Here is a 16,191-nt window from a genome sequence, read left to right on the forward strand (position 1 = left end):
TTGCTGAGAGTGGAGTATTGAGGTCTCTGACAATTAACATATTGTTATCAATATGACTCTTTATTTTGGTTAACAGTTGGCTTATGTAGATGGCTGCTCCCATGTTGGGGGTGTAGATATTTACAATTGTTAGATCTTCTTGTTGGATAGACCCTGTAAGAATGATATAGTGTCCTTCTGTGTCTCTAACTACAGTCTTTAGTTTAAAATCTGTCTGAATTAAGAATTGCTATCCCAGCTTTCTTTTGAGGTCCGTTGGCATGGAAGATGGATCTCCATCCCTTCACTTTCAGTCTGGATGTATTTTTAGGTTCAAAATGAGTCTCTTGTAGACAGCACATGGATGGGTCCTGTCTTTTTATCCAATCTGCAACCCTGTGCCATTTTATGGGAGCATTTAGGCCATTCATATTGAGAGTGATTATTGAAAGATATGAATTTATTGTCATCATGTTGCCTGTGAAGACCTTGTTTTTATAGATTGTCCCTGTAAATTTCTGTTCTATATCACTCTTGGGGTCTTTCTCCTTTTATAGAACCCCCCTTATTTCTTCCAGGGCTGGCTTAGTGGTCACATATTCTTTCAGTTTCTGCCAGTCTTGGAAGCTCTGAATCTCTCCATCCATTCTAAATGAAAGCCTTGCCGGATAAAGTATTCTTGGCCGCATGTTCTTCTCATTTAGTACCCTGAATATATCTTGCCAGCCTTTTCTGGCTTGCCAGGTCTCTGTGGATAGGTCTGACGTTTTTCTGATGTTCCTCCCTCTGTACATAAGTAATCTCTTCCCCCTAACTGCCCTTAAGATGGTTTCCTTGGTTCTAAGATTTGCGAGTTTTACTATTGCATGCCGGTGTATTGGCCTGTTTTCCTTGATCTTAGGAGGGGTCCTCTCTGCCTCTAGGACACGAATGTTTGTTTCATTCCCCAAATTAGGGAAGTTCTCAGCTACAATTTGCTCAAATATATCTTCTAGTCTCTCTCTCTCTCCACCCCCTTAGGGATCCCAATAATTCTGACAATGCAACGTTTCATGGTGTCACTTATTTCTCTGGTTCTATTTTCATGGATTCGGAGTTGTTTTTCCCTGACCTCTTCTTTTCCCTTCTTGTCTATTAACTGGTCTTTAGATCACTAATTCATTCTTCTGCCTTGCTTACCCTAGCTGTTAGATTATCTAGATTAGATTGGATCTCATTGATAGCATTTTTAAATTCTGCCAATTCAGCTTTCATTTCTGCCCTTAGAGACTCTATGTTGCCATTAATCTATTTCTCCATTCTAGCTATTGTCTTCACAATTGCTAGCCTGAATTTCATCTCCAACATCTTGGTTAGATCTGTATCCATTATCTGTGGCATAAGTCATAGTCTCTGAGTCTCTCCTATTTTGGGGGTTCCTCCTCCTAGTCATTCTGTTGATGGGTAGTTGAGGGAATGTATAGAGTCCAAATTATTGACCACAACCCAAGCAAGATGCACCTGTTTTCTAGGGACCTTAGGGTTGCTGGCCTCTTGTTTCCCCAGCCTGTCTTCTGGGGGAGGGGCCTGCCATGCTGTTACTCAGGTAACCCTGTTTGGGCAAAGTTGCCCTGCCCCATGTGGCAGGAGATGGGCTCAGTGAAAACCGGTCTTTTGTGGCTTCTGTTCTCTGGTGGTTTTCCCTGGCAGTTTTCCATGTCTCTTCTGAAAGAGCAGAAGAGATCATTTCCAACACTCACCTCAGAGCAGAGATCGCAGTCTGCTCTTCAGTGAGCTCTCCAGGCCACACTATCTCCATTTCTGTCTGTGCTGCTATAAACTGCAGGGTCTTGTGTTGTGCACCCCTCCACAGCACTCCCAGTCCTCACCTCCGGGTCAGGGCACATCTCTGCCCTTTGTGCTTCTAAAACCACCAGCCACCCCCAGTTTGCACATGCAGCCCCGCTGCTCTGGGTTTCCATCTAGGGGGCTGCCCTAAAGTCCTTTCCCTGTCGCTACCAGTCTGCAAGTCTGTGCCCAGTCCCCAGGACGGGAGGCTATTGCTCACCGGTGGTGTAGGATCCCAACAGCTCGACTCCCTCCCCCTTCTGTTTATCCTCCGATATCTGCCTGCAGAATCATGGCTCCCCACTTCATACTTCGAAACCAAACACCTGTGATATTCTGTTTGTAGAGATCCAGATCTATCTTCTTACATCTCAGGCTGATTTCATGGGTGTTCAGAGTGGTCTGGTAAATATCCAGCTCAATTTCAAGGATGGTTGGAATAAAGTCCCCTACTCCTCTGCCATCTTTTCCCACAGTACTGTATGTATAAAAAAGTCTGCATATAAGTGGACATATGCAGTTCAAACCCATGGTGTTCAAGTTTCAACTGTACCATGAACAATTATATGCCAACAAATTCAACAACTTAGAAGAAATGGATAAATTCCTAGAAAGATACAACCTACCAAGATTGAATCATGATAAAATAGAATATCTGAACAGACCGGTTACTAGTAAGAAGATTGAATCGGTAATCAAAAATCTCCCCAACAAACAAAAGGCCAGAACCAGATAGCTTCACTGGTGAAGTCTACCAAAATTCAAAGAAGAATTAATACCATCCTTCTCAAGCTCTCCAAAACATAGAAGTGGAGGGAACATTTCCAAACTCATTTTATAAGGCCAGCATTACCCTGATATCAAAATCAGACACAGAAACCACAAGAAAAGACAACTATAGTCCAATACCCTGATGAACACAGATGTACAAATCCTCAATAAAATATTAACTGAATTCAACACTACATTAAAAATATCATACACCATGGGATATATTCCAGGGATACAAGGATGGTTCAGCATCCACAAATCAATAAATGTGATACACCACATTAATGAAATGAAAGATAAAAATCATATGATAATCTCAATAGATGCAGGACAAGCATCTGAGAAAATTCAACAACCATTCCTGTGTTAACAACTATAACCGAGACTTTTTACTGAACATTATGTACTAGGCAGCTTTCCAAGGGCTTTATGTACATCATTTTTAAAAATATTCACAAATCCTATTGTATAGTTGAAGAAATTACTAATTAGACTATGTACGTGCAGAGGATCATACAGTTAATATGCAATGAATCTGTGCCTTTTCAATCTCCAAATCCATGCCTGTAACCCCACTGATCTATGACCTTTCCTGGATAAATCTTAATTTATTCTGGTCAATAAGAATTGTTCCACTGACGTTCAAGGCACTTACCCACAAACAGCCTGGCTTTTTCTCTGCTCAGTATGTTGCTTTCTCTAGTAAATAGGCTGCTGTTAATAGGAAATGATTGGTTTCCCATGATACAGAGAAAGTCGTTGTCCAAGATAGTAGCAGAGGTCAGTTACACAGTGTTATACTTCTCAAATCTAACTGGCCATTTCCCCACTCAGTGAATGGCTTTAAGCTAACTTGCCACACCATTAAATGCTGAGATAGCACTACCTAGGAAGTCAACAAGGAGCTGACATTGGTTGTTTCACCTGTATTTGTGATATATTGATGACCTTTCTCCCTCTTGGCACTGTCAAACTTCACTATAGCCAATCTCAGATTTTTCTTGCTCCTTACGACAAGTCACTGAAATCAATACCAGACAATACGGTCTTTCCCTTCTTGATGACAATAAAAGAGTGACTGAATCACATGCCCAGGCTTTATAGTAGTAAAGGGCAGAAACATACATAAAAGACTTTTACACAAAAAGCTTTCTTGGGAGTCTTCGATTAAGGGGTAGCAGTTCTTATATTCCTCCACCAGACTGACTCAACCCTTTCACATGCAGCTGCACAGAAGGAGCAGATAAGGAAACCCTGAAGAGATCTGAAACTGTCTAGAAGCCTATTGAGGATAACAAGGAGGATAGTAACAATAAACCAACACACATTGAGTGTTTACTGTTTTTCAGATACTGTTCTAAGAGCTTTATATTCATTGTCTCAGTTAATCCTCACAATCTTGTGAGATGGAGATACGTACCATTACCATGCTGATGTTATGGATAAGGAAACTGGGTCTTATAATCATTAGGAAGCATTTCCAAAATTCCTCAGTTATCTGTTATGCAGCTGGGATTAGAATTCAGGCTAACTATAGAACCTGGGGATTCAACTGCATTCTTATATTGATATGTGCAAAGCTCTTCTTCAGGTGACAATAATAGGAAATTGCTATTTTTGGTGTCTGCTACCATAAAACTGCATTGTCAATCCAAATGGTATTTTAGGGGAAATTACTCTTGAATAGAAACCTCACAAACATTCATATATTGGCCCATATGTTTATTAGCACCCTGAAGGAATCTGCCATAAATGCTATACTGTTCCTTGGGAGAAACTTTAGTTCCTTTGTTGGTGTTCACACTGTACCTGTACTGCTTTTAAGGGGACAGGGTTACTGGTTAGATTTCAAACTTGATATAAAGTAACTCTCCACCCAAAGAGTGTAATTCAGAATACTTGCCTCTAGGGAGTGACACCTCATTATGTAGTACTGGCCAATTATTAGAAAGTCTGACAGTACCCGGCTTAAAATTACTCAGTTGAAAGAGAAAACTAGATCACACTTCTGTAACTATACAGACCTACCATTTGATCAGACAGGAAAGTTAAAGGAATAAAATACGTTTTCTGAAATGTTTTTCATTAACCTAAATGGTGTTTTTTACCTCCTTCTTCAAAACCATAAGGCATGGGACCAAAGGTCAGTAAGGAAAAAGGGTAGAACATTTTGATAGCACTTTTTTTCAAGATAAAGAAGATAAAAGTTATAGAAATAATTTATGCAAAATTAAATAATTTTTCTCAATTTAACACTTTGGGGGTGGGAAGTAAATAATTAAATTCACTGCAAGTTAAATGCTTCCTGGTAATTGATAATGGCAACTGAAAAGAAAAGGACTATTTTGATATTTAGTGATTTTTAAGAAGGGCAATACCTACCGTAACCTATAATTCCAATCACACCCACCATGAAGACCCAGAAGAGGAATCCAGCTGTGAACCTCAGGAGTATCACAAACAACCAACTAAGGAGCATGGCGATAGTCAGGCCACTAGAGGAAAAAGCATACAACAGACAGGGGTCAAGAGTGTTAAACATAACATAAAGTTAACAGCAAGACAACATCTTCTATTCAAAATAATTCTCAGATTATTTTATTTTAGCTGGCTATAGAAATATTTATAATATTAAAAAGTATAAACAATAGTTCCTATTAAGACTTTCATATGAAAGAGTAGGACCATCGGGAACTTCATACCAGAGTCAGTATTTGTGTACCTGGGTAAACAGAAGTTCAGTAGCAACCACAGTTCAAGGAAAAACACAATTCCTCCAACCTACCATTTTGGCCTATCTGCCACAGTTGCCATGCTGTATTTTTTTTCCCCTCCACATGTCTCACTAAGTGATAAATTATAAAACATATCCATGATACTAATAGAAGGAAACCCTATACAACAGAACTATCTAGAAGTAAGGGAGCAGTCTTAGGGCAGAAAAGAAAAATAACTGCCCCACACAGTTCCTGAATCCATGATTTTGTAGTCATTATTATGGTCTAATTGTCTTTAATAATTTGTGATGTCTGACATCACGACATCTATTTCAGGTCCCCAGTGACCTGTAGGCCATTATATGGAGCCATGATAGAGCTTCTGTATCTCCTGGGCCATATGACTTTATCAAGCAGTCAGCAGCATGACTTCTTTTTTTTCCCCCAAATTTTTTAATTAAAAAAAAATTTTTTTTATTTTAAAAAAATTTTTTAATACTAGAGATACTTCTCCCCCCAGCTCATATATCCAGGTTAAATCCATATTGGATTTTTCTAGGTAATTTCATTAAACAGAATTCATTAAGATTAGAAATTTGGATGACGCTTCCATTAAGAACTGATACCTCCGATGCTCTTTCAAGTTTCCAAACAGAAACATAGCCTGATACATTTATTGAGCTTATTGTCTCCAAGTATTATCTTTTTAAAAAAAATCTTAATAATTCCTGTCACTGGATAGATGACAGTATTGTATCAAAGTAACTTCTAAGGTCACATCCTTGCAGAGCCTATGCTTTCAACTCCAGAAGTCATTCCCTATTAACATCACAGATACTTTAATGCTTAAATATTCAATATGGTTGAAGGATTATTCTATGGCACAGTCCAAGAGGAATATTCAAAAAGGTCAGGGGGAAGAAAAGAAATATAGCTGTTTATTTTCTGTGTTTTTAATTCCTGCATAAAATTCTAACTGAATAAATAAAGTCAGAGCATATTAGTCTTTGGCTTTATATTTATGAGATAGATGGAGAACAGAAGAGTCAAAAATAAAGGGAGTGTTTATGTTCTAGTGGTGTTAGCAGTGCCTGGGTGGAGAGGGTTCAGTGTGTGTTGGGAGTGAGGTAAACAGGAAGGTCTATCATAATGCATACTTTTTCAGATAATAGTTAAAAAGCCAAAATAAAGAGGAAATGTACAAATTATCTAATGATATTTGAGTTTGACAATAGGGGAACCAGTTTAACTGTTGTCAAGTATAGACTACAATCTGTGCTATGGAGAGAGATCCTGAAATACTGATGCACACGAAAATAGTTATTGCATTTAAGGCAAAACATCGAAATGAGTAAAATCTCAAAAAACACTATCTAGTTTTACAGCTATACAAACTAGTCACTGGTATTTCACACACAATTTTGACTTTATTAAGCATCATATAGTTAAATACATCTATCTTGTTCCCCTAGTGGTTTTATAACTGTTCCTTGAACCCACATTTTCTATGCATCTTCTATGGTCCAAGGACCACACTAGGAGTTACAAAAATAGAGATGAGTTAGACATAGTTACCATGGTAAAGAATTCATAGTTTATCATAGAAAAAGAGCCAGGTAAATAACATAAGGTTCTAGGTGCTATGTAGATGACAGGTATATGTGTATGTATAGGTGTGTGTGTGTGTGTGTGTGCGTGTGTGTGTGCGCGCATGCTTGTGCATACACGTGCATGTGGGTAGGAGGAGCATGGGGAAAAAGTAATTATATCTGGAGAAGTCAAGAAAGACTTCATAAATTACACAAAAGCTGATTTTATTTTTATTTTTTTTAAGATTTTATTTATTTGAGAGAGAGAAGGAAAGAGAGAGAGAGAGAAAGCACACAAGTGGGAGAGAGTGGCAGAGGGACAGGGAGAGGCAGGCTCCCCACTGAGCAGGGAGCCTGATGTGGGCTGGATCCCAGGACCCCCGGGATCATGACCTGAGCTGAAGGCAGATGCTTCACTAACTGAGCCACCCAGGTGCCCCAAAAGTTGATTTTAAATAATGAGATGGAGTTGCCCAGGACACAGCAAGGATGTGCCAGGAAAGAGAACAGAATGTGCAAAAACATGGGGGTTTGACACTCTAGGAATGGGTGTGTTATTTGATGTGTTTAGAATAGAGGGTCAATCAAGTAACATGGATGGAGAAGAATGTGGGACACTAAATAGACCAGGTTGTAAAGGGCCTTGTAACTATCTGAAGAAGTTTTCTCTCTGCTCTTTGATCACTAGGGAACCATAGATGCTTTTAAGGCATAAGGTGATATAGAGCCAGATAGTAGCAATAGCCTTAAATATATCAAACACAGGTACCCACTCCAGTAGAGTGATTGCATTTTCCCTTACCTTTTCAGGAATGCAAACCTTATGGCTAAAAATTTTTAATCTCCTCCTCCTTTCATATATTTTTTCAGCTCTTCATAACTACAGTGACCTTTGGTGATGATAATAACAAACATTATGTGGAAAGGATGTGTTAAAAAATAAGAGGGAAGGACAAATGAGAAAACAGACCCAGAGAAATAAAACTGCATCCAGTGTAACATAACAATAAGAAGCAAATGTACTACAGATGTTGTCCCTGCATGACTTGAAGTATATTTATACAAGTACTTTTATTGGGAATTTAATGAATAAAGTTCAAATTTACATTCTTATAACTTTTGTAACACTGGGTATATTTCCAAATATCTTTGCCCCATTTTTCAGCCACAGGAACTGAGTCAACCTTTTATTCACAAATATGAATGGGGAATTTTTTTAAAAGATTTATTTGAGAGAGAGAGAGAATATCAGGAGCAGGGGGAAGGGTAGAAGGAGAAGCAGGCTCCCTGCTGAGCCGGGATCCTGATGCGGGGCTGGATCCCAGGACCCTGGGTCATGACCCAAGCCGAAGGCAGACGCTTAACCGACTGAGCCACCCAGGCACCCTGAATGGGGAATTTGAAGAAAGCGTTCTACAAGGATAAAATGGGGCTGGAGAAGAAACACCAATGTTTGCACTTACATGAGAATCCAATACCAAGTTGTTGCATAGTCTTCAAATACTTTCATTCCAATTGCCCTTGCATCAAGGATTTTATTGACACGACTGAATTCAAAGAAGGAAAAAATCAATTATTTTGACTACCACTAAACAGAAATGTTCTTGTTATGATAAAAGGGGTTTGCAAGCTGCTGTTCAAAACATATTTTTAGAAACCATTTATCAAGAGGCACTCTTTCCCCAGCCATAACAGTATGTGAGATGTCACTTTGGTGAACTACAAAGGCCACTTAGCTACACAGAGAACATGGCTTTCAAGAATGGTGAACAGATCCCTTTTCAACGTATGTGACATGTCCTCAATATTGCAGTAATCTCACTGTAAGAAATGAATTTAAATAAGATCAGTTTTTAGCTTACAAAATCCATAGCATCAAGAATGAACATCATCCTTAATTCCCTTTTCTAAACCTCTGACAGCTGTGTAGCAGGAAGGCACCATGGGGCACATACAGAAAAGTGCACAAATCATTAGTGTCCAGTTTGACGGATTATCAGAAGTGAATGCACTATGTAACTACAATATTGTTCTCCCTTTCCCCCTGTGCCCCAGTTACAACACCTCCTCCTTCCCCTAAGGTAACCACAATCCTGACTTCTGTGATAATAATTTCCTAGTTTTCTTTTTCAGTTTTACCACTTACATATGCATCGCAGGGTAATTTAATTTAGTTGTGCTTGGTTTTGAATTTTTCTATCAGTGGAACTGCACTTGTACTATTATTTTGTGATTTCTTTCACATAGCTTTATATTTGTGAAATCCATCCATGTTGCTATTACATTTTAAATATGCAGGACCATTCTACTTGGACTGCTAAACTCAAGGAAGAGAAAAACATTTTTAGAATATCTTTTATGTTTCACTTTTAATTCAACAATTGAGCTACACAATGATACTCGGTGTTTGTGCACACATGTGAATGTACCCACCCAGAGAATTATATTTCCCAATAACCTGAAACATCACAATGTGTACACTAAGGAAACAGTAAATTGACTTCATTGTAGTTAGTACATAGAAACTGATATGGTCCTGAAACAGCATTACCAAGGTTGTCTCGCCTTTCTTAAGGCCCTCTTCCCTTTAAGACATCTGGCAGTTTCATTATCTTAGTCAATTTTTTTGAATGGTGATTTAAAAAGCATCTTTTTATTGTGTTCATTCAACAAGTAAATTAAGGTCTTTCAATATGCTTACTGAGATCCCAATTCTATACCTGTTGATAATCCACAGTGACATGTATATTTCATAACAATGCATAATTCTTCCTCTATAACCCTTAACCTAATGGAAGCTTTCGTTTTGTGTATAGTAATAAGATGCATCCAAACTGAAAATAAGAAGGTAAACAAACATACTTTGCAGCTGTCCTGAGTTCTACAGCATTTCTGGTCTTTCCACTTCCATCTTCAAATATTGTCTTATTTCCTACTGTCAAAGTGCCATTTTTAGTAGTGAAGTCAGGGAAACATCTCTGGAGAACTGTAAAAAAATAAAATTATGGTAAACATTTTTCTACTTCTTCCTATGTAACATTTTCCCTTTCTTAAGCTTTCCGTTATTTATAATTAGATTCTTGCTAGACAATGTATAAACATACTGCTCAACATGATAATTGCCCATTACTTGATGGTCAGAAGGTTTTCTGATGGTTCTAAGACACATGTAAAAAGCAAATATGATCACAATCTGAAGATACACTCTAAACTTGTTGATTATTTTACACATGGTATATTCATCACGTAGCCAATAAGTAAGATGCACAGCACAGGTGTTAAAAGAATAATACTGATAACATATCTCACATGGTAAAAACATTTTAATAAAAAGGATACATTTATTGTATGACTGAGTTTACTTTTTTTTTTTAGGATTTTATTTATTTGAGAGAGAGAGAGAGAGCGCGCGCACACCGGCAGTGGGGAGGGGCAGAAAAAAGGGAGAAGCTGACTCCCCGCTGAGCAGAGAGCTCAATGAGGGGCTCGACCCCAGGACTCAGGGATCATGACCTAAACTGAAGACGGATGCTTAACCAACTGAGCCACCGAGGTGCTCTGAGTTTACTCTTTCTTTTTTTTTTTTTTTTTAAAGATTTTATTTATTTATTTGACAGAGAGAGACACAGCAAGAGAGGGAACACAGCAGGGGGAGTGGGAGAGGGAGAAGCAGGCTTCCCGCCGAGCAGGGAGCCCGATGTGGGGCTTGATCCCAGGACCCTGGGATCATGACCTGAGCCAAAGGCAGACACTTAACGACTGAGCCACCCAGGCACCCCTACTTTTTCTTATTAAAAAAATCTTAAGATACTTCTTGAATGAAACATTGAAAACTGGAGATTAGTGAATAATTCCTTGAGAAACAAGAACTAGCTCAAACTTCAGGCTACTAGGACAACTGAATTTTTATTTTTGAAGTCTTAATAATTTGTCTCCCAGCTTTCTCATTTACCTGGTGTTTTGAAGGGGCTGAAAATAGAAATTCTAAAGCTATCAAAATGCCCCACAGTTTGTAGACTAGCATAATTTCTCCGAAGAGCTACCTCACTGTTCAATCTTCTATGCACTTATTTTGATTTAAATAGAATCCTTGCCTCTTTACAAATCTGTATTATTAAAGTTTTTAAAACCCCAATTTTAAATCAAGAGGGAAGAGAAATCAGAAGTGGATCATTTTTATATTTTTTCTTACAGGAAGAATCACAGATTTGCATGGGTTTTCAGGGAATTTAAACTTGAAAATATTAAAGCAGTTGATATAGGGAAAGAAGAAATAGGTCTTTACCAAGGCTTTTCTGACTTTTTGGGCTTAAAATGATCTCCTGTCTACCTACCTTCATCTTCTGTAGCACTTAAAATATGGCTGATTCCTTCAGTATCTTCCTCATCATCTTCTGGTTCTTCCCTGGCAAATTTGACATAGTAGTCTCTACCAGCTGCTCCTATTCCCTCTCAATCCAATCACATGCTGCCCCCACCACTCCAAGGAATTTGTCCTCCCAGGGATCCCAATAATATCCTAATGGCCAAAAACTCCAAATATCTTTTAGTCATCATCCTACTTGAACCCATTACCTAGCACAGTAAATATTTCCTGTTAATTGAGTTAACTTTTCTGAGTCTTTGACATAGTAGACAACCCCTGCCTTCTTCCTTTGGCTTCTATGCCCAAGTTCTCTCCTGCCCTCCCTTTAGCTTTTCTGTGCATTTTTTCCCTTGTCACTCCTTAAATAGGACTGTTTCCACCTACAGAGTCCTCCAACCTTGTTCTGGGCAATTTCATCCAATCAGTTAGTTCCAATGACTAAATATGCTCATTATATATTTGGAAAATAAAGAAAATAAGAAGGAAGATAACAAAATACACAGTCCTACCACCCACAATGAACTCTAACATTTTAGATAAATTTCCTTCTAGTCTTTCTTCTACAAGAAATTTTTTTGAGAGTCATAACCATAAAATAAATGCAGGGTTTTCCCTTGTTTCTTTCTTTTAATATTACTTATTTCCTTTCATAAACTATTTAGTAAGTGAATTTTATTAGCTACATACTCTTCCATTAAGTAGTATACTTAATCACCTATTGGGGGAATGAATACAAGTTGATTGTGATGTTTACCATAATGTCTCCTTTACTGTACTGTGAGGGACTATGCCTTATACATTTCTGTGTCCCCAGTGTACGTTTTATATTGTGTGATTTAACCAAACTATACTTGTAAGGGCAGGGATGTCTTATATTCTTATGCCTATTATATCTTCAGTGACTAAGGATTCATTTTCATCTTTTTGTAACATTGTTCTTGGCTACTGACACTTGTTGCCCAGGGCTTCCTGGCAAAATGCAGTTGGTTGCATCTTTACTTCATGGTCCTCAATGACCCAAAGAAAAGGGAGAGGGGCGCATAAGGCATTGTGTTTGGTGGTAGCTACTTCGATGGTACCTGACTTTCTACTCAAATAGAAAACGGTACGTGGCTTTCTACTCCAATAGAAAAAAGAAGAAAGAAGAGAGGAAATGCCCACAGTTTTGTCATCTCCGAAACATACATACTATTTTGGCATATTTCTTTGCAATATTTTTCTTTGAATAGCCTTTTTTATTTTAATTTATACATGCTTGTCATTATAATGCACATAGCATTTTATTTAATATTATACTATATAATACTTATATTTAATAATTCTAAAATATTTCATTTAATGAATACACCATAATTTATTTAAAGCACTTTCTTGCTTTTGGACATAAGAGTGTTTCTTTTTCCTTTCCTTTTTTTTTTCTTTTTGGTTCTTCTGAATAGCATTGTGATGGGCATCTTTAGGTAAAGTTGTTTCTCTGTAGTTAGGATTATATTTGTAAGAATAGGAAATTAGTGATTATTTTATTTTCTTTTTCAAAAAGGTAGACAAAGTTTATGTAAACTTTAATATTTATAAATCTTAAAAATATAAAATATTGATTCTTTTAAGAGATATATAAGTATTTCAAATTTCAAATTATAGGACAAGTTTATGTCCAACCATCACGCCCCAGGCAAATTCTGAACATACTCTGGCTGAATTCAGGGGCGAGTGTGCAAGATTATGTCTGTGTGTGCTTATCTGTGCTCATAGAACACCAAATAATCAATCTGGGCTTTTAAAATCAATTTTTAATCTTTTCTGTGTATGTTGATGCAGCAAAACTCCAAAACTACCAGAGCTCCAGTGGAAATATCTCTGGCTGGAGTCAGGAGAATGGGCTTTAGCTTTGGCTTCCTTCTAATTAACTCTGGAACCAGTCATACAACTATTCTTGGCTTCAATTTTGTCAATAGTGAAATAGGGAACTGAATTGAGTAACTTTTTATGATTGTATGTTCTAAGATAAGTAATAACCACTTACATGGTTTGCTTGGAAAAATTGCTATTGGACAATCATCATCCAGTAAGACTTGTGTGACAGTCTAAAATGGAAGGAAGAGTATGTTAACATTTCAAAGGCTACGTAATGACAACTTTTACTCTCAGTATAAAAATTGTGTCCTTTGAAAATTTAACTCCATAATTATCTCATTATTTCATATTACTATCCTAATAAGAGTGGTTTTAAGATTATCACACACACACATACTTAGTTGACAAATGCTCTAAAATGTCCTAACTGTAATTCAATCAAATCAACAATAATAAAACCAGACCCACTGAAGCCAAGACACACCTTTGAAAGTATGTATCTATGTCTTAGTCACATTCTGAGTCTCTAATTCTTCAAAAAAATTTTCTCTGGAAAAACAGCATCTTCTCTAAGTTAGAAGCCATTAATACTATTTAACATAATGGGGCTTTAGAATTCCTTTATAACTCTCAAACCTAGGTAGGGTTTGAGGATTTTTTTTTAATGAACCATTATCAAATTGGGTTTGGAAATAAAATTCTACTTGTTACTAAGTAGCCATGGATCTTCATCATCACATTAATGAAATGGTAACATTAATAAAATCAAATGACATTAGCTCCTAGATCTTGATGGTAAAAAAATCAAGCCAAGTAGAGAATTTGTTAGTTTCAAGGAACAGTTAAAGCTAACTTACCAGACTTAAGAGTCTTGCATAACACCTGAAGTCTACACAATGATAAGCTATAAATGGTGCATGTGTGTTTCTATGTAACTTTGTGTTTTAATGGAATAATACATAATCATTTCCTAGATGATTTGGGAGCTTGTCTATTACAAATGCTCATGTTGCACTTGAGATTGACACAAAAGTTAAATTCTTCTCTAGTTTTAAGCTTAAACACACATACCTTTGCAGGCTTAACAAAAGGGGATTTGCAGAACTGGCTGTAGTACATCCAATAGTGTTTGTTTGTTCTGTACCTAAACTGTATTTCCATGTAAGTTAAAAATTTTTCTGGGCACTTGGAGACACAGATCTGTGAAGAAAAGGAACACAGCGGTGAGAACTCAATTGAGTTAAACAAACCAAGGAAGTAGCTGTAAGTTTAGACTTCTAAGTTATCTACCACTATAAAAAGCAAAGCACTATTTTCCATCTAAGAAACTTACATCAATTTTCTAATTTATGTAAAAAATAAAATTTCATGTACTAGTTATCAGTCTCTACTCCTTGCCCTTTGATGAATGATTTGTGTTAAGACAAGATGTTGTACAATGACAGACTTGTTTTTAACTTCTGGTTTTGAGAAACTGTAGATCTACTTGCAGCTGTGAGAAATAATGTATTCCACCCAGTTTTATCCAATGGTAATAACTTCCACAATTACAGAACAATATTACAACCAAAAAATTGATATTGTTACCATCCAATAACCTTATGTAGATTTCACTAGTCTTACATGCACTCATTTGTGTGTGTGCATGCACGCACATGCGGTTCTATGCAATTTTATCATGTGTAGGTTCATGTGACCACTACCACAGGACAATGATGGATTTTTAATAAAATATTTCCTTATTAGTTTCTGAGTTAGTAGATAAGAGTATAATGCAAGATTAATATTTGCAAGATTAATTTTGTCCGTGTAGTTTATGTATTTTCAGGGTTAGAGTCTTGCTTCCTTTCCTATATATGAATAAAATGGTCATTAAACATGCTCCAAATATTGATAACTTATGTCACTAATAATTATCAGTGCCAGTGAATCCTCAACAATTCTCAAAATATAATTGGGGATTTATTACTATAAGAAACTAACAAAATTGGGGCTATTTGTGGCAGTCAATCATTATTATAGTCTTTTACCAGCCAAATGTAGGCAGAGAGGTCACCAATACAATTATTTTACATGAATGACCTTAGAGGGCCTATTAATGCCAAACTAGATCATTGTGCTAGTAGTCCACAGAGTCACTGTGGAGTGACTGAAATCCATTTAGGAACTCCACAGAGAGAAAGCAGAACCTGAGAAGATACACTCTATTGGCTTTGCTTTTGTTTGTAATTGAAAACAAAAACAAAGATCCTAGTAAGCCATGAGAGTTGCAGTCCTTACACATTCTCTCCTTCAGTTCCTCCTTATGAAAGCCTTCTCAGCTCTGACTTGCTGCATCTCCCTGCTGTACTTTGTTAACTTCTCACTGGCCAGATTCTAGCTCAATCCATGGGCAGCTAGGTAAAAACACCGCTGCTGAGCTGACATCTCTTTTCCATTCTTTGGGTCATGTTTCTACTGTACGCAAAAATATTTGGTGTCAACTCCACAGCCAAGGTAGCAGGTGGATAACTAAATGGATACGTCCAATCTCACAGTTTATATTGTTTTGTAGTAGCAGCAGCAGTGACCTAATTTCTTCTAGAAGTTCTGACAAGGCAAACAACCTGTCTCCACATTCATGCCTCCATATGTATTTTCTCTTTGTCAGTTTCTCATATATACATAGGCATTCACACACACACACACACACACACACACACACACACACACTCTCACTCACTCACTCACTCACTCACACACCTCTAGAGGAAATATTGAAATTTCACAGGTATCTTTCTACAAAAGCCAAAGAACTGTTTAGGGACATTCAAAGCCCCCAACATGCTCACATTTTTATAAAGAAGGCTAAGGTTATCATCAATGCAAATGTAAAAATTTCACTCTGATTGGAGCTAAGCTGAGTATACCTTTAACATATTGGAAGATACTTTACATTTAGATTTTGACAATTATATGGCTTTGAAAGATAACTTCACTAGTTCCCCTACTGGGTACATTTAAATGGATTTATAAAATGAATACTGAAAGTACTAATGCTTTCACAGGACTTAAATAACAGTAGGAACTACTCAGTTGGGACCATGAT

At 37.1% G+C, this 16,191-nt stretch overlaps 1 protein-coding gene across 1 annotated transcript in view; it reads right to left on the reverse strand.

The window, feature by feature from the left end:
* The window catches only part of SLC44A5 (solute carrier family 44 member 5), a 151,733-nt gene that overhangs the window by 41,413 nt on the left and 94,129 nt on the right, over positions 1-16,191 (reverse strand). The window contains exons 6-10 of the mRNA XM_021678139.2: positions 14,175-14,303; positions 13,273-13,333; positions 9,746-9,869; positions 8,347-8,430; positions 4,960-5,072 (exon numbers count right to left, since the gene is read on the reverse strand). Of these exons, the coding sequence (XP_021533814.2) occupies positions 4,960-5,072; positions 8,347-8,430; positions 9,746-9,869; positions 13,273-13,333; positions 14,175-14,303 (511 nt within the window). The remainder of the gene's footprint in view (positions 1-4,959; positions 5,073-8,346; positions 8,431-9,745; positions 9,870-13,272; positions 13,334-14,174; positions 14,304-16,191) is intronic.

Source organism: Neomonachus schauinslandi, chromosome 4 (genome assembly GCF_002201575.2).
Source record: "Neomonachus schauinslandi chromosome 4, ASM220157v2, whole genome shotgun sequence".
Classification (NCBI taxonomy): domain Eukaryota; kingdom Metazoa; phylum Chordata; class Mammalia; order Carnivora; family Phocidae; genus Neomonachus; species Neomonachus schauinslandi.